This window comes from Sciurus carolinensis, chromosome 4, assembly GCF_902686445.1.
Source record: "Sciurus carolinensis chromosome 4, mSciCar1.2, whole genome shotgun sequence".
NCBI classification, from domain to species: Eukaryota; Metazoa; Chordata; class Mammalia; order Rodentia; family Sciuridae; genus Sciurus; species Sciurus carolinensis.
In genome coordinates, this window is record NC_062216.1 from 169,556,818 (window position 1) to 169,574,974 (window position 18,157).

General features: G+C 49.8%; 2 protein-coding genes and 1 pseudogene across 20 annotated transcripts in view; 2 read left to right on the forward strand and 1 right to left on the reverse strand.

Annotated features, from left to right (window-relative positions):
• L3mbtl2 (L3MBTL histone methyl-lysine binding protein 2) overlaps positions 1 to 18,157 on the forward strand; it is a 24,704-nt gene continuing 6,547 nt past the window's right edge. For all 3 annotated transcript variants that reach the window (XM_047548578.1, XM_047548576.1, XM_047548579.1), the window contains exons 1-14: positions 1 to 98; positions 2,915 to 3,155; positions 5,351 to 5,484; positions 7,519 to 7,642; positions 8,439 to 8,518; positions 10,159 to 10,276; positions 10,697 to 10,831; positions 11,100 to 11,188; positions 15,376 to 15,607; positions 15,995 to 16,071; positions 16,240 to 16,344; positions 16,882 to 17,029; positions 17,400 to 17,482; positions 17,820 to 18,054. In XM_047548578.1, the coding sequence (XP_047404534.1) occupies positions 75 to 98; positions 2,915 to 3,155; positions 5,351 to 5,484; positions 7,519 to 7,642; positions 8,439 to 8,518; positions 10,159 to 10,276; positions 10,697 to 10,831; positions 11,100 to 11,188; positions 15,376 to 15,607; positions 15,995 to 16,071; positions 16,240 to 16,344; positions 16,882 to 17,029; positions 17,400 to 17,482; positions 17,820 to 18,054 (1,825 nt within the window). In that variant the 5' untranslated portion in view covers positions 1 to 74. The remainder of the gene's footprint in view (positions 99 to 2,914; positions 3,156 to 5,350; positions 5,485 to 7,518; positions 7,643 to 8,438; positions 8,519 to 10,158; positions 10,277 to 10,696; positions 10,832 to 11,099; positions 11,189 to 15,375; positions 15,608 to 15,994; positions 16,072 to 16,239; positions 16,345 to 16,881; positions 17,030 to 17,399; positions 17,483 to 17,819; positions 18,055 to 18,157) is intronic.
• Chadl (chondroadherin like) overlaps positions 7,051 to 18,157 on the reverse strand; it is a 22,267-nt gene continuing 11,160 nt past the window's right edge. For 2 of the 17 annotated variants that reach the window (XM_047548572.1, XM_047548563.1), the window contains 2 exons: positions 10,919 to 11,005; positions 7,176 to 9,370 (listed from right to left, as the gene is read on the reverse strand). In XM_047548572.1, the coding sequence (XP_047404528.1) occupies positions 9,277 to 9,370; positions 10,919 to 11,005 (181 nt within the window). In that variant the 3' untranslated portion in view covers positions 7,176 to 9,276. Of the gene's footprint in view, positions 9,371 to 10,035; positions 10,073 to 10,129; positions 10,351 to 10,880; positions 11,006 to 12,784; positions 13,120 to 18,157 lie in introns of those variants that run through there. The other 15 variants (XM_047548570.1, XM_047548567.1, XM_047548561.1 and 12 more) reach the window with 15 other exon arrangements.
• On the forward strand, positions 13,592 to 13,692 carry LOC124984177 (uncharacterized; annotated as a pseudogene).

An 18,157-nucleotide genomic window follows, 5' to 3' on the forward strand; every position in this document is an offset into this window, starting at 1 on the left:
ATGAGTGTGCTGCGGGAGAGCGGCGAGGCCAATATGGCTTCCTGCACCTGGTGACGGTAGAAGAAATAAGTCTCATGGAGAAACCCCGGAGCGTTGAGGTGAGAGGGAGGAGACTTAGCACGACTGGGAAGGGGAATCCCGAGAGCCTCTCTCGACGGATCCGTCTTCAGGCCTTTCGGCGACGCTTTGCGGGCGGACGGCGGAGGGTGGACGGATGGGTAAACTGAGGTAGTGAGCCGAGCCGGGGCCAGAGGCGGTCGGCGTTACTTTTTGCTCCGGTGGTGCTGGGACCCGCGTCGCTCCAGGAGCTCAGGGAGGAAGAGCTCCTAGCCCGGAAAGGGGAACTGGGTTCAGATCGGTGAGCGCTCCGATCTTTGTCCTCCTCGTCTCGTGGTCGTGTTCCTGAGGGACTGCGAGGCCTTTCGCATCCAGGTGGGAAGCGGAGGGAGATGCAGTTTAAAGTTATTCCGTGCCCGAAGCGTTCGTGTGCATCGTCTCCCAGCGTACCCGCCGTCTGTGGTGTGTTTTCCTGTTTATGGTTAAAACAGCTGAGGCTTAGAGAGGTGGTGGGTTCCCCAGAGCTTCGACACAGCTGGAAAGTGAAGGAGGCGGGGGTACATCAGCCTCCAAAATCTTGTCGTGCCTTTTCCGCTCTGCTGCAACAACGTGTAACCCACCCATCCTTCAATCAGTTGGCTTCTGGGCTCCTCAGAGTTTAATTCCGTTTCCTTTCTAGCATATTTGCATGGGTACTTGCAAATACAAAGTAGAAATAGCTGAGAAACTCCATAAGGACGAAGGAGAATAATAAAGTGGAAAAAAATAGCTAACACTTCCAGAGCTGTTACTTACTGCTGAAAATAGAATGAAGCTTTACCTCTTATCTCAATCATCTTGTTATTGTCTCCATCGTTTTGATGAAGAAACTGAGGGCAGCAAGGCTAAATATCTTGCACAAAATCACAAAAACAGTTAATAAGTGTTACGGCCAGTTCTCAAACCCAGGCAAATCTGATTTGAGAAACCATGCTTTTAGCCAACAATTTGCCACAACAATTTATTGAGGACTTACTCTGTGTAAGTCACTGTTCTGAGTGCTTTATTGTATCATCTCTTTTCCCCTAAATTCTATTAAATAGGTCGTGTTATCCTCATTTTGTGGAAGCTGAGGCACTGAGAGATTGACATGTTGTAAGTCCTTAGCTAGTAAGCACTAGAGATGGTATTTGCCCAGAGCCCCAAACTCTACCTTACGTCCTGTCTTTTCTGTTACATCTAAGTGGATTCATGTACAGTATCCCATTCGCATCTCACACTCTGCGAGCCAAAAATTTTCTTATTTCATAGATAAGAAAATAGAGGCCCATAGAGGTTGAATGACTTGCTCAAAGACCAGTAGCTTGTTAGGGTCAGAACTGAATTTAAAACTGTGCTACAACTTAGTGAGACCCTGTCTCAAAAATAAAATATAAAATAACCACCTGGGGATGTGGCTCAGTGGTTAAGTGCTAGAGGTTTAATCCCCAGGACCAATAAATAAATAAATAAATAAATAAATAAATAAATAAATAAGTAAACAAGGGGCTGGGCTTGTAGGTCAGTGGTAGATAACTTACCTAACACATGTGAGGCACTGGGTTTGAGCCTTAGCACCACATAAAAATAAATAAATAAAACAAAGGTATTGTGTCCACTTACAAACTTAAAAAAAAAAAAAAAAAAAAGCCAGGTGCAGTGGAGCATGCAGCTGAGGCAGAAGGACGGTGATTTCAAAGCCAGCTTCAGCAACCTAGCAAGGCCCTAAGCAACTCAGCAAGACCCTGTCTCTAAATAAAACATAAAAAAGAACTGGGGGTGTGGCTCAGTGATTAAGTGCCCCTGGGTTCAATCCCCAGAACCAGTAAATAAATAAATAACGAAAGAAGGAAGGAAGGAAGCAAGCTGTGCTGTATACTGCCATGCCAAGCTACTTGTGTGTCATCTGCCTTTCATATCTTCCTTGGTGCAGTCTGGGTCTCAAATTAACTTTTCTCTTACTTAATTTTTTTTTTTTAGTTGAAGTTATTTGGGGCACAAATCAGAATGAGTTTATAATATAGATCTTCTACCCTAGAAAGTCTTTTTTGAAGTACTTAGGATATTTTCACATTGTTAAACAGACTTCAGATCTCCAACTTAGTTTTTTGATCTTACAATGAAAGCAATATACAGTCAATAGAAACTGTACTTTGAATTTTAATCTGTCCCCAAGCTACCAGTACATAGCATAATCTTCTCTCATGATGCTGGGCAGTGACTGTAAGGCACAGCTTCCAGTCAGTGACAGTCACCTGGGGGAAATAAGTTAGTACACTATAGTGTACTGTGTTCCTTAGCTGTGATGGTGACTAGGTTAAGCATATTAAATGCAATTTCCACTTAAAATATTTTCAACTTTTGATGAGCTTATCAATATGTAACCCCATTAAAAGTCAAGGAACATCTCTATTCTAATTCCTTTTTTAAAAAATAAATTTTTTAGTTGTAGATGGACAAAATACCTTCATTTTATTTATTTTTATGTGGTGCTGAGGATTGAACCCAGTGCCTCACACTTGGCAAGGCAAGTGCTCTACCACTGAGCCACAACCCCAGCCCCCTATATTCTATGTTCAAATATCCTTTGTAGATCCACAGAGGAGCCTAGTGAGTTCCTGACATTTTCTGTCTTATGCTATTGTGTTGAGTCATGGTGGAGAAATGTGTAAAGAGAATAATGATGCTCGTGTTTGCAAAAAGGGGTGTTTCAAATGTTTCCCAAAATGTTGATTTGACAAAGAATCAGAAAGGGGGTTGGTAGAAGATCAGCAGATTCTCTCCCCATACACTAATACCAATCGTATTTTCTCCTGCCTGGTCTGTCATCCTTCACTAGGAGACCCCATCTTCAGAACCAATGGAGGAAGAAGAGGAAGATGATGATTTGGAACTGTTTGGAGGCTATGATAGTTTCCGGAGCTACAACAGCAGTGTGGGCAGTGAGAGCAGCTCCTATCTGGAGGAGTCCAGTGAAGCCGAAAATGAGGACCGAGAAGCAGGGGAGCTTCCCACCTCTCCCCTGCATTTGCTCAGCCCTGGGACTCCCCGCTCCTTGGATGGCAGTGGTTCTGAACCAGGTACCTTCACAATATCCCTTGAAGTTGGAGAGGAGTCAGGAGGTTATGAAGGAAAAGGAATGAGTACAGGCAGTTTGACCAGAGCCATCGTGATGTAAAAGACGGCTTGATCTTACAGATCAGATGTCTAAGGACTTGGCCACAAGGGCCATTTCCTCTGTTGCAGTCTGGTTTCAAATTGTGATTTCTTTGATTCAACTAATGTTTAGGCAGCCCACATTAGACACCAGTCAGTAACATGGTGCTGCTTTTACATTTGTGTGAGTAGGCTAGAGGTTTCTAAGTCTGAATGTGGAGAAGATAGGAAATCTAAAGAATTGCAGGTGCTTTCCCAGGATAAATAATAGCTTGTGGAGGGCTGGGGATGTGGCTCAGTGGCAGAGTACTTGCCTAGCCTGTGAGGCCCTTGGTTTGATTCCTATCACAAAAAAAAGAAAGAAAGAAAAAGAGCTTGTGAGTTGGTGAGAAATGAGGGAATTGCTGGTTGAGGGTACAGGATAAAATGACCTCCAGGAAAGAGGATTTGGGTGGAACCAGGAGCAGTGCTTTACACCTATTATCCTGGCAAATCAAGAGGCTGTGGTAGGAAAGTCACAAGTTTGAGACCAGCCTGGGCAACTTAGCAGGTCCCTGTCTCAAAATAAATTTTAAAAAGGCTGGGGATGTGGCTCAGTGGTAGAGCCCAACTGGGTTCAATTTTTTTTTTTTTTTTTTTTTTTTTTGGTTGTAGATGGACGTGGTACCTTTATTTTATTTATTTGTTTTTATGTGGTGTTGAGGATGGAACCCAGTGCCTCACGTGCTAGGCAAGTGCTGTACCACTGAGCCACAACCCCAGCCCTGGGTTCAATCTTGAGTACTGCCAAAACAAAAGAATTTGGATGGGGGTAAACAGCTAAGATGGATCATCTGGAAGCCACTTGGGCATCTGAGATTTGATTCTTGGGTAGCTGCTGGACCTGTGTCAGGGACTCCAGTGTGTGAAAGGGCTGTGGGTAAAAGAGGCAGGCTAGACGGTCTTTTCCTTGGTATCTAAATTCTGTTTTTGTTTTGTTTTGTTTTGTTTTTCCAGTGCTGGGGACTGAACCCAGGGGTGCTCTACCACTGTAGTACATACTGGTTCTTTTTTTGTTTTGTTTTGTTTTGTTTTGGGCGGTACTGGGAATCGAACCCAGGGCCTTGTGCTTGCAAGGCAAGCACTCTACCAGCTGAGCTATCTCCCTAGCCCTATCACTGGTTCTTTTTATTTTTGATTTTGAGACAGGATCTAAGTTGTTAAGGCTTGCCTCAAACTTGGAATCCTCCTCCCACAGTCTCCCAAGTTACTGGAATTACAGGCATGTGCAGCTGCACCTGACTTCCTAAACTTTTTAGAACAGTAATCTAATACTTTTTACCAGTTGATCCTTCTTTCCATTCATCTTTTCTTCTGTTCTGTTTTCCCTTTCTTTCATCTTCCTCTCTTCTATTTTCTTCCAACCATTTTCTTAGAATCTTAGAACTTTGGAACTAGGAGTCATTGGAGACCAGCTAGTCCAGGGGTTCAAATTAGACTCACCCGGGAGTTCGTAACAGTGCAATGCCAGTGTCCCACAGCAAGCCAGTTCATTAGACTCACAGGCTCTGGCCTTTTTTAAAAACTGCTCAGGTGATTGAAACATGGATCTAATTCAGTCTCATTATTTAGATAAAGCCACAAAGATTCATTTGGGCACTTTGCTCTTTTCCTCCTTTTATACATATTTTCTCCCTCTCATCATCTCTTGAAAAGTTGCCCACCCCTGCCTGTGTGCCTGGTCCTTCTCATGCATTGCTTCTAGCCCCACCATTGACATGTAACCAAGGGAGATCAAGTAGCATAGCTTGGGTGAGACAAATTCATGTGTACATAACAGGCTGGGTGTGTGGCACACGCCTGTAGTCCCAGCTACTCAGGAGGCTGGGGCAGGAGGATCCCTTGAGCCCAGAAGTTTGAGGCCAGCTTGAGCAACGTAGGGAGACCCTGTTTTGAGGGGCCAGGGGATACACACACACACAGCAGTACCAACCTCCTCTTTTTCCTCCAGCCTCGTCAGCCTTAGTAGGTACTGAGGCTTATCTGGTTAGTGCAGTGCCCAAGGTTTTGAAGGGCCCATCATTTTGTTGGATTTGAGGTGACTGTATTGGGTGAGTCATGTGCTAAGTTCTCTTCCCAGCTGTCTGTGAGATGTGTGGTATCGTGGGCACACGGGAAGCCTTCTTCTCCAAGACCAAGAGGTTCTGCAGTGTCTCCTGTTCCAGGAGCTACTCCTCCAACTCCAAAAAAGCTAGTATCCTGGCCAGATTACAGGTGAGAGGCAACCACTTGCACCCTTCCCTGGGCCCTGGGTGCTGAGACAGAAACCACCAGCTGATCAAAGGCAAGGAACTAGCAAGGGCTTGGGGAGCTCTTTGTTTATGGTTGTCTGAGGCTGCAAAATTTCCTAGTGTTTAGTGTGCCCTTAAACTTCAGGGGACGGAGGAATTCATTCCTGGAGTTGCCCTCCATTCCCCACCCCCGAGGGCTGGCATGCTCAATCAGTTTTATCTTGGGGGAGCTTGATGCCCTTGATCTTCATGCTGCACTTTTTTTGGGGGGGAGGGTGGGTGCATACCCCAGGGATTGAACTCAGGCACTGGACCACTGAGCCACATCCCCAGCCCTATTTTGCATTTTATTTAGAGGCAGGGTCTCACTATGTTGCTTAGGGCCTCCCTTTTGCTGAGGCTGGCTTTGAACTCTTGATCCTCCTGCCTTAGCCTCCCAAGCTGCAGGGATTACAGGCATGGGCCACCGCGCCTGGCCGATGCTGCACTTTTATAAATGCCTTCAAGGAAGCTGGGAAACAAGCCCAAGGATTGCAGGCCAGGTTGGCTTAGGAAGTTAGTGTCTTTGTCTCTGACTGCATGTCAGGCAGCCACGTAGATAATTTTCCAGTCTCTAGTGGTTAACATTTATAGAACTTGGAGACATGGAAACACAGTCAAATCCACATATCGATTCGGTGTGTAGAGATCCAGGGACTTGGAATGACTCCCAGGGTGGCTCTGTAGGAAGAGAACCCTGGAACAGTGGAACCCTGGCTGGAACCTAACCACAGGCGCCCGCCTCAAGTTGTTCACGTCTGCAGCTCTGATTTTCAAACTGGCTGCACCTTGGCATCACCTGGAAAGTTGCTTGCTTAGCATGTGTGAGACCCTGGTTTTAATCCCTAGCAGTGTGAAAAACAAACTTGGATATTTAAAAATTCCTACTTCAGCCATTGACTTAATTAAAAACTAAAAATAAGTTTGAAATTCCCCCTTTAAAAGCTCAAAAATTTTAGTATCTTAAAGATGTGTCACTAAAAATTATAGAAGTATTTGACTCCAGGTGTGTCTTGGATTTAAACCCACATTTCTGCTAGGCACAGAGGCACACACCTGCAGTCTCAGCTACTTAGGAAGATGGGACGGGAGTCCAGCCTGGATAACTTAGCAAGACCCTCTCTCAATTGTTTTTTTTTTTTTTTTTTCCTTTTCTTTCTTTTTTTTTTTTTTTGGTACTGGGGATTTCACCCAGGCCACTTTACCACTGAGCCATATTGCCACGTTGCCCCCTTTCTAGAAATTTTTATTTTGAGCCAGGACCTTCCTAAATTGCTGAGTCTGACCTCAAAGTTGGTGATTCTCCTGTCTCAGCCTCCCGGGTTGCTGGGATTACAGACGTGCTTTTAAAAATAAAGGGTTGGGGATATAACTCAGTGGTAGAGCGCTTGCCTAGGATGTGTAAGGCCCTGGGTTCCATCACCAGTACTGCAGTAAGTAAATAAATAAACACTTATTTCTGCTTCACTGATCTCTTTAATAAATTCCTGGCCTTTCTCATCAGTGTTGAAGTTACAAGGTACAGGACTAGTGACGTGGCTCAGTGGTAGAGTGCTTTCCTGCACATACGAGGCCCTGGTTTCTCTCTCCAGCCCCACAAAAAGAAAAAAATGATGACCCAAGGTACAGATCACATCAGTCCTTAAGGGCTGTGCTCTGATGAAGGCCACAGACTGTCTTTCCAGAATCGTTGGCTCCTGTTGGAGAGTTTCTTGCCTCTTTGTAGCCATTCTTCTCTGCAGCCTCAGGAGTCCGGGAACGGGGAGAGGAGAGTTGAAACTGTTAGGGAGAAGTTCCGAGAGGAAGCAGAACACGTCCCTCCCTGCCCTGCAGCTCCAATGATCCCCATCCTTCCCCATTCCCACCCTCTGAGCCAAGTGCTGTTACCCATCCTTCAGTTTTACAAAAGAAACTGAAACCCAGAAGAGGTGAAGTAACTGGACCAAGACCAAGAATGCTCATCTTCTCTCTCCTCCAGGGAAAACCGCCCACCAAGAAAGCCAAAGTCCTTCATAAGGCAGCCTGGTCTGCCAAAATCGGAGCCTTCCTCCACTCCCAAGGGACAGGACAGCTAGCAGATGGGACACCCACAGGACAAGATGGTGAGATAGCAGAAACTGGGGTGGAGGTTAGGGCGGGAGTGGGCTTCCCTAGGATCAGGGACTAGAAAAGCCTGCTGCAGAGTGGACAGACCCAGGTTTGCTGTGGATTGTACCCCCCACCTGCTGCTGTTATGGAAATGACTCCAGAAAAATCCCTCAATTACCCTTAGGCTGGCAGGGCTCCTATTCATGACCACTCAAAAGCCAAGAGTTAACTGCTTTTGTTTCTCTTTGCCTTTATCCCTCGGGCTTCTCTTTCCTTGGGGCAGTGGAGGCCAGGTCTGGCTCAGAGGGCTTGTGAAGCGGGGTAGCAGGATAAGGAGAGGGACCTTTCTCTCATTTTTCTGAATGTAGCAGTTTCTGAGCAAATTATATGTAGGCCCAAAGCATCTCTGCTATGTTGGTCTGAGTTCCTGCTTGAAGTTGCCCCCTGTAGACAAGAGGGTCGAGGGGCCTAGGTGTGCACTCCTCCCACCCGTTCAGATTAGCTGTGGCCATTGGGAGACCAGGGAAGCCTGGGATTTAAGCCAGGGACATTGAATTTCCCTTGATTTGGAGTAGGAGGGGGAGAAATTTCCCTCTGAATGTCACTCTGCTCTTGAGTCTGAGTGTCGGCAGCTGTAGGTTGGTCCTCTCTGTCCTGATGGCTGCCATGGAGCAGGTTTGGTGATATGTGAGGGGCTGCTGGGCTGAGGAAAGGGCTCCACTTCTGTGCTCCACCTTGTCCTCAGGGTGCAGGCCCCTAGCGTGGCTGTGGGGGTCCCCAGCCTCCACTCTTCCTTTTTCTGCTCTGCAGCTCTGGTCTTGGGTTTCGACTGGGGGAAGTTCCTGAAGGATCACAGTTACAAGGCCGCCCCTGTCAGCTGCTTTAAACACGTGAGTGCCCTGACAGGGAGGGAGGGACAGCCAGACATGAGCTCAGGCTGGTGTTGGTGCTTCCCACCTGGCAGGACAGAGGCACTGCAGAGAGAAGGGGTGTCCAGGCTGCCATGGTTCCTTGCTGACTTGGTGTCCACTGCTCAGAAAACCCCCTGCTAACACGTGTTGAGGGCTCTGCCCCGTGCTCGGCGCCTTCTTCCTGAGGTCCCTCCCTGGCTTATTTACATTATGCTACTTGATGTCTAAGGACCCTTCTTTTTATTTTTCTTTATTTTTTTTCTGGGGGTGAAACCCAGATCCTCATGCTTGCTGGGTGCGCACTCTACCACTGATCTGCTCTCAGCCCTTGCCTACGGGCCTCTCCAACTCTGAAACCCTCTCTCCTTTCTCCCCACTGTGTAGCTTTTCCCATTGAAAGCACAGTGCTTTTGTCCTGGCCTGGGCCCCTTGGTCTCAGGAGCCAGGGGTAGATAGCTCTGGGGGCCTATCACTGAGGAGCCAGAAGGGTGAGGTCCTGGTTGGGTGGCCTTGAGGTCAAAAACCAATACCCGGCATCTGTAACCTCAGTAGCCTGCAGGCCTAGGAGACAACTGTAGCAGGGTCTGCATTTGTCTTTCGCTGCCATTTCCTGAAGTGCAGACCTCTTTAGTACTGAGGACTCCTCTAACCAAAAAACCCCAGTGCCTACCCTCCTTTCTTAACTGCTCCTGAATGCTGGGAAGTGCCCTACACAGGGACAAGTTGGCTGTCCTCAGCTAACTCACCCTGCTCCTGAATTGCTGGTGAAGGGTGCGTCTTCCTGACTGGGGCAACCCTCTTCTTGGCCAGAATTCTCTAGTAGTCCCAGCACTGTCATTGCAGGGGAGTTACATTTTACTTGCATTTAACACACAAGATTCAAAATGCTTTGTAGAAACCTGCCCCTGTGTGTCTGGGCCAGCACAGCTGTTTCCTGGTTCAGTGACAAAGCAATATCTGTGCCCAGGGAGATGGATAGGATGCCCCGACTGGCTTAGGCTAGGCCTGAGAATGGAAAAAGGTGAATTTTCTCAAACTCCTTTGAGTCCCACTACCTTAACCTTACCATTGGCAGAGAAGCAGGTTAAGCAGTGGGAAAGCAGCCGGAAGCAGCCCACTGCTGCTGGGGGCTTGTCACAAAGGGTGAGATGGAGAAGGACAAGCCAGGGGTACACTGTGGGCAGGCAGTTCTTTGTGAACAAGGGGTCGTGGTACTTCCTTCCCAGGTTGAGTGACAATTAATAGGTGACGGTGTTTGCACCAAGAATAGTGCCTGGCACAGGGTAAGTGCAACAAAGTGATGCTGCGCAGGCTGGCACAGTGACAGAGATCAGGGGTTACCAAGGAGTGATGTGCCCCAGCCCCAGCTGGGGGCTGGCCCTGTAATGATTAGAACTCAGGTCTGTGGCTCTGGCCTCCACCTGTCACCCTGCCTGCCCATCCTCCTGCACCCCGTTCTGGCTCAGTCTCGAGGCACTGTGGACACACCTGCTCACCTGTTCACCTCTACATCCTGAGGACTGGCCTGGTTTTCTGTTGAGGCAGAGAGGATATGAAGACTCACTCTCTGCTGCTTCCCAGGAAGCTCACCCTGCCTTGGTGCTCTTGTGGCCACACAGGTCCCACTGTATGACCAGTGGGAGGACGTCATGAAGGGGATGAAGGTGGAGGTGCTTAACAGTGACGCTGTGCTCCCCAGCCGGGTGTACTGGATCGCCTCTGTCATCCAGGCAGCAGGTGGGTACCCTCTGGCCAGGGCAGCACTTGAGATGTGTCTGCAGAGTGGCATCTCAAGCGGGTGGGTAGTGTCACTGGCAGAAATGGGCTTTATAAATCAAAACCCCACCCACTGGCATTTCTGTCCCCCTTCTTGGGATTATCCTGCCTTGGAAGGGAGCTGGGCCAGCTTGAAGGCTGTAGTTTTATTCCAGGGATAGTCAGGGTATAGAAAATGGATCTCGCCACCATGCTACCATATGCTTCCAAATAATTGGCATGCATTTGTTTTGTTTTGGACAACAGGGGCTCCCTTTGCCTGAAAGGGATTCTTGGAATAGGAAATGGGAATTCTGGCTTAGGCTGGAGAAGAGGAAAGACCCAGCAATGTTCCTGTCCCCATCCTGTTCTCCCTCACCAGGGTCTTGTCCTTCCTTTCAGGGTATCGGGTGTTGCTTCGCTATGAAGGCTTTGAAAATGATGCCAGCCATGACTTCTGGTGCAACCTGGGAACCGTGGATGTCCACCCCATTGGCTGGTGTGCCATCAACAGCAAGATCCTGGTGCCCCCCCGGAGTGAGTTGATGGGAGCTTTTCCTGTCTGGGCTCCTGAGTGCCCTTTGTAGAGGGGGAGCCTCTTGGGCTAGAACAGAACCCGCTTACCTGTTGCCTCCTTCCTTCCCCATCCTCCTGGCTCCTGGGTTGATCATCTTGTGGAGTCTGGTTTTGTAAGATGAACTCATTGCTGACCTGAAAGGGCAGAAATAAATGTTCAGTCCCCTTTGCTGACCAGTGGTGAGGGTACTGCCAGTCTGTAACCAGGATTATGCTGGTGTCTCCACAGCCATCCATGCCAAGTTCACTGACTGGAAGGGCTATCTCATGAAGCGGTTGGTGGGCTCCAGGACACTTCCTGTGGATTTCCATATCAAGGTCTGACAGAAGCCCTTTGGGACTCTTAGCTGCTTCCCCTCCCACCCCTCCCGTTTTGCTCTGTCCTTCCTACTATTTATTGCGTATTGAATTAATTTTTTGCGTGTGGGTGCAATGTTGGGGATTGAACCCAGGGCCTTGTACGTGCAAGGCAAATGCCCTACCACTGAGCCACACTGCCCCCATCCCCTCAGTGCATCCCCTTGCTTTGATGATCTTCAGTGGCTCCACATTCTTCAGGACAGAGTCCAACACTACCTTGGTGGTGGCCTCTGATTTGGCCACGTCAGTCACATTGCTTTGTCAGCCTTTGCTTTTCTAGGTCCTTTCCTTTGCTCATTTGTGTTTTTCTAGAGTTTCCACATAATAGATTTTATTATGTACTTATATACAGAGCACCATGGGAATGAATACAGAGAATACTCCTGTCATCCAGGAATATCCCTGGTCTGGCAAAGGAAATGAAAGTCATACACACAAATAACTATACAATAGTCTCCATTCTTATATAGGGTTGTGCCTCAGAATCATCTGTGTGGCGTTTAATTTTTTTTTTTTCTAACTACTTTGTTCTTTAACTTAAAGTCACATGTACAAGGCAGCCAATCAGAAGGGTCAGGAGGAAAGACTCTCGCGCTTTCTGCTGGCCTCTTGCCCTGGGCCTCTCCTGTGTAGGGTGCTTGGGCTGCATGTGAGGTCTCCTGAGCCAGGTGTTTATGGTCCCACATGGCCCTGGTAAGCCTCACAGCAGAGGGGACGTGGCTTTTGAATTTGGATGAGCAGGATGTGTCTGGTGTGGAAGGCAACCATAGAAAACAAAGATGGGATGGAAGTCAGGGCCATCACACCCAAGGCGCTGGACCCCAGGTGGAAAGGTTGTCCATGTGGGCCTTAGCTAGGGGAGAGCCGACCTGGGGCAGGGAGGGGTTCCGAGTACCTCAGAGGAGCTTCCCTGGCTTGCTTGCGCGCGTGCTCTCGCTCTCTGTGTCTGTCTGTGTCTCTCTCTCTGTCTCTCTCTCTCTCTCTCATGAATAGAATTTATCAGGCACCACTTGTTTGCTGTTACCTTTCCTATAGTTGCTTTTTCTTACTCTCCATGTTCTTGTTTGGCTCAGGGACACTGTACTGAGCCACATTTCCAGCCCTTGTTTTTTGTTTTTTTTGTTTTGTTTTGTTTTGTTTTGTTTTATGTTGCATTGCATTTATTTTCACTGATGTATAATATTACTAGTTTGTTCTTCCATCTTCAACAAGTCTCCTGATTCAAACTTTTTAAACTCGAGAATCACCAGTAAGAGATAGGTTTTACACGTGACTCAGTATGTATATGGATACACACTCAAGAAATCATGGGCTGGGGAAATAGCTCAGTTGGTAGAGTGTTTGTCTTGCAAGCACAAGGCCCTGGGTTCGATCCCCAGCACCACGCCAAAAAAAAAAAAAAAAAAAAAAAAAGAAATCATGTTGGGTTTTTGTTTGAATTACACTGGAGTTGTAGACCAGCTTGGAGTAATTGATACCTTTACAATATTCAGTCCATAATCAACTTTATTTCTTCTTTTACTTAGATCTTTAATGTCTTGTGATTTTAATTTTAATAATTTTCACCATAAAAGCCATATGTTCTTTATTAACTTTGTTACAGGCATGATCATGTGCTTTCTTTTTCTTTTAACATGTTAACATAATATAAGTACTAGATTCAATTTTCAACTCTTTTTTAGTATTTTTTTCATCAATTTGAAAGACTGAGATCAATCTTTAATTTCCCTTTCCATAGGTGATTATATGCATGTTGAACTTACATTTTCTGTCCTGAGGGGTAGGCACCCGTATTCTTATTTTAAAAATATAAAGGCTGAGACTTGAAAAAGTTGAACTCATCATGTTCATCTGACTCCGAAGTCTGCAGTTTGAACCTTCATGTATTCCTGCTTGCCAGAGGGAATAGAAAGGGAAAATAGATACTTTATTTATTTATTTTTACATATATTTTTAGTTGTAGATGGACACAATATCTCCAGCCCTTGTTTTTTGTTTTATTTATTTTGAGACAGGTCCTGCTAGTTGCCTGTGACCCTCTTGTAGTGGGCATCACCCTGCCTGGCTCCATGTTCTTTCCAACAAAACCAAGCCTTGTCTCCTGTGTGTCCCGCAGTGCCTTGCACAGTTGGTGGGCTGGACGATTGGAGGCAATCACTCACTTTCTGAGCCAGCATCTGTCTTAGGATAAAGCCAATGATGGTGTTCGGTGCAGACTACTAGGAGTAACACGGTGGCCTTTGTTTTGCTTAAATTAAAAGGGGCTTGATTCTGGGTAGAAAGACCGGGGTTTCAAGTTGGCAAGCATGGGCTGACTGTCATGTACCCTGTCCTGTGTATGCACAAAAGGGGACATGGTGCGTGCTTCAGCTGCACATATACTAAAATTGGAATGACAGAGAAGATTAGCATGGCCCCTGCACAAGGATGACGTGCAAATTCATGAAGTGTTCCATATTTTTTTAAAAAGGGGGCGGGGTCACAAGCCAGGTGTGTTGGTGCACACCTGTAATCCCAGCAACTTAGGAGGCTGAGGCAGGAGGATCACAAGTTTGAGGCCAGGATCAGCAACTTAGACCCGGTCTCAGAATGAAAATTAAAAAGGGCTAGGGATGTGGCTCAGTGGTTAAGTTCCCCTGGGTTCAACCCCTGATACCAAAAATAAAAAAGATAGAGAGGACACTAAAGAGGAAAGAGGTGGCCCCTGGTTGAGGCAAGATGACTTGAGAGAATGGGAAGGCACCAGGAGGGTTCTCATGGCTACCAGAGTTCCAGACAGGCTTCCTGGGAAGCCAGTCCTTGGGAGGCCACTGCCCCAAGCAGAGAGGTGAAGCGCCACGTGCCTCGACACGGAGAGCACGGCCTGGATGAGCATGGCCTTTCCCGTGGGATGCGCGCTGTCACCAGCCCCCTCAGAAGATTGGTGGGGGGAGGCAGGATCAGGTGGGTTGATGGAGGAGGCGCCCATCCAGACACGGTCCTTTGAGGCCTGTAGCATAGCCAGTGCTGGGTAGTGTTCTGAGTGGACAGACTCATCAGCCAAGGTCAGGTGAGCACGCCTCTGCTTGTGCATGCGTCCACTGGAGAAATCACGCGCTGGGCACTACTCTGTGCCATGCTCTGTGCTGAGCAGCCGCCCCACTGGTGTCTGTACAGAGCTCAGCACTCACTGTGTTGTCCTAAAGGAATAAGGGAATCAAGTGTCACTAGGTTTGGGCCCTGCTGTGTGGCTGCAGAGTAAGGGGCTGTGTCGGGGCAGGTGGCCCAATCCAGGCTCCTGCACTGTCTGCCCTCCCAGATGAGCTAGGAGCTGCTGCCTTGAGGGATGGACAGTTGGTGTCAGGATTTATGCTCGGTCTTGAGCTCGCGGTTTGAAAGGCCTGTCTGGGTCAGATCCAGGGTCAGCTTTTCCCGGTGGCTGTTCTGTGACCTCTGTGATGCTCCCAACGTGTCTGGAAACAGCACCGTCCTTCAGGCTCATCACCACACCTAGGCGGGCAGCCTCTCCCTAAGCCAGCAGTGCCCTGGAGCTGGAAAAACCCCTCATTCGTGCCCCACCACTGGCTTTGCAGGGCAGCTCATGGGTGTCTTGTTCACTGTCCCTCGTCAGAGGATGTGGATTGCTTCTGAAGTGTTCTGGAAGCATTTCGGAGCCACAGACCTTTGCAGTCAGAGCTGGATTCAGACATGCGGAGACACAAGGGCCTCCAGTTCCTGGACACAGGTCTTGCGTGTGCCATCTGCAGAGGGCCAGGCCGTAGAGGGGAGTGTGAGGTACCTGGGGGTCAGTGCAGACCCACAAAAATGCCAGACTGGACACCAGATTCCAGGCCCAGCTCTGGCACTGGCGAGTCTGTTCAACTTGGACATGTCACTTGACCTCTCTGGGTCACTTCCATTTTGGTCTGTAGTAATTTTTGTGAGTCCCAGCCTCTTGACATTGGCATTTGGTGAGGTGATGCGGGGCACCTGCTGAGTCACCTGCCTGCCCTCGATACTATTCTAGGGATTGGCCCAACGCAAACCTGTGGGAAGGGAGGGCGCACTGCCCCCTCCTGCCTTCATGTCCTCCCCTGACTTGAGGGCAGGGAGGCAGATGGAGGAGCCCCACAGCCACAGCACCCTGCATCCCGCTGTCCTTTCAGATGGTGGAGAGCATGAAGTACCCCTTTAGGCAGGGCATGCGCCTAGAGGTTGTGGACAAGACCCAGGTGTCACGGACCCGCATGGCTGTGGTGGACACGGTAATCGGGGGTCGCCTGCGGCTACTCTACGAGGATGGTGACAGTGACGATGACTTCTGGTGCCACATGTGGAGTCCCTTGATCCACCCAGTGGGCTGGTCACGGCGTGTTGGCCACGGCATCAAGATGTCAGGTCAGTAGAGCCCCAGGCCAGTGTGACCCCAGACTGGGAATACCCTGTCCCTCATGACCATCTCCACCTGCAGGTGATGGTACTGAGGTCCAGAGAGGCTGAGGGGTGTGACTGAGGTCACTCAGCTCAGCTTATAAGTGGTAAAATCAAGATTTGAACCCAGATGCCCTGGCTCCAATGTCATGAGAGTCTAGGTCTGAAGGACTGTGTAGTCCCCACGGGAGCCTCCAATGGTGTCTGGGTTAGGCCTGTGCCTTCCAGTTTAGGGGGGCTGCTCACATGGCTGAGCAAAGACTTAGCAGCACGAGTTACTGGGAGGCGTGGGCATGGTCCCGTAACCACCTTCTAACTCCCTTCTCTTCCTCACTCCCTCCATCTGCTCAAAAGAGAGGCGAAGCGACATGGCCCATCATCCCACCTTCCGGAAAATCTACTGTGACGCTGTTCCTTACCTGTTCAAGAAGGTGAGGCACAGCCGTGGGTGCTTTTCTCCCTGGCCACCGTCCATGCCAGGCCTCAGGAGTCTGGTTCTCCCTGGCACTGGCCCTTCCCACCTGTCTCCTTCCCTGGTCCAGGGTGTATGAGGCCTATTCCTCCCACCTTCCCATCTCCAATCACCCTGTTTCTTTAAGGTACGAGCTGTCTACACAGAGGGCGGCTGGTTTGAGGAGGGAATGAAGCTGGAGGCCATTGACCCGCTAAACCTGGGCAACATCTGTGTGGCGACCATCTGCAAGGTGAGCCTGGGCTCACCCTCCCACCTCTGACGTGGCTGATGGCACAGACTCTTGGGCCCTGCGCTGGCTGCTCCTATGGTGTGACTGGTGAGCGGGGCCTTTCCTGTTCCCTGCTCAGAACCTGCCATGTCAGGTACATGGTCCTGGCTCAGGTGCCAGCTCTGCCCCGTCACCTCACCAGGGCGTCTCCTTATGTGCTGGCCTAGCCGAGGGCACGCCAGGCTCCTGGCCTCCTCCGTTATTGCTTGTGCCTGAGGAGCAGCCCCTCCCTGTCCCTGCTGGAGGGTGCTGCTGCCGACGTCCCCATCCAGTCTGCGCCAAGCTGGGCACGTGCTCACCCAGCACAGTGGCAGCAAGGCAGAGGCAGTCCCTGTTGCTGCCTAGGGGAGAGTAGTCCCCTGACAAGCGTGTCACAGGCCCCGGGTGCTCTGCAGGTGCTGAGTGTTCAGCCCCCGGCCTCTCTCGCGTTAGTCATCTTCCCAGAGGGGGGCAGCTGCTCACAGGCTGTTGTGTGTCTGCCCCACGCCCACCCCAAAGGTTCTCCTGGACGGCTACCTGATGATCTGTGTGGACGGGGGCCCCTCCACAGATGGCTCGGACTGGTTCTGTTACCACGCCTCTTCCCACGCCATCTTCCCAGCCACCTTCTGCCAAAAGAATGACATTGAGCTCACACCCCCAAAAGGTGAGACTGGAGTGGCACCATGTGCAAGATGAGACCACAGACCCAGATTGCTGGTCACGTCATACCCCCGGGGCATGGAGCCTTGGATGGGAGAGGCGATAGCCACCACTAATGTTCCACTGCCTGGCCAGTCAGCCCCATGGCCAGCATGCGGTGGGTAAATGGAGCTTCCACTTGTGCTGTTGGGCAGTGAACAGCCTGTGCAACAAGACTGTGGTCATTGAGCAGGTGCTAGCCCAGGAAGGAAGGAAGAGAGCTGCTATGGAGACCTCAGGCTGGGTCCTGCCCAAGCTGTAGTGACTTTTCGGGCAGTGTGCCCCTTAACCCTGGCCCACTTCCTACTTATTGCTTACCCTCCTCTTTCTTCCAGGGTATGAGACACAAACTTTCAACTGGGACACCTACTTGGAGAAGACCAAGTCGAGAGCAGCTCCATCAAGACTCTTCAACATGGTGAGGAGACCAGGGATGGAGCAAGTGGTCTGTGGCGGCCTCGGGACTGGTTCCACTGCTATCAGTGGTGGCAATTCCAGCCTCTTCTCTTGAGGCCCTGCTGCTGAGATCAGCTGCTTCCAGAGAAGTCCCACACTGTGACATGGCACTCACTGAGCCTCAGTTAGCTGGGCCCCTCAGAGGAGCTGGTGCTTGGGAAAGGGGCTTGGTGGAGTGGGTGTCCAGAGGACCTTCCCCGACAGGCCTCTGGTGCCAGCCCCCTTCCCACTCCTCCCACCCCAGGCAAACCTGCTGGGGAAGCGAGCTGGCTGGCCTGGCAAGTGCCTTCTTCCCCCAGGACTGCCCCAACCATGGCTTCAAGGTGGGCATGAAGCTGGAGGCCGTGGACCTGATGGAGCCCCGGCTCATCTGTGTGGCCACAGTGAAGCGGGTGGTGCACCGGCTCCTCAGCATCCACTTCGATGGCTGGGACAACGAGTATGACCAGTGGGTGGACTGCGAGTCCCCAGACATCTACCCCGTCGGCTGGTGCGAGCTCACCGGCTACCAGCTCCAGCCTCCTGTGGCTGCAGGTCGGGGCTCCCGTGGTGCTAAGACTCTTAACTTTCTTCCTCCTCCTCTTTCTTTCCCACCTACCTCCCTGCCCCACCCCGCCATGCCAGCTCACTCTTTGGC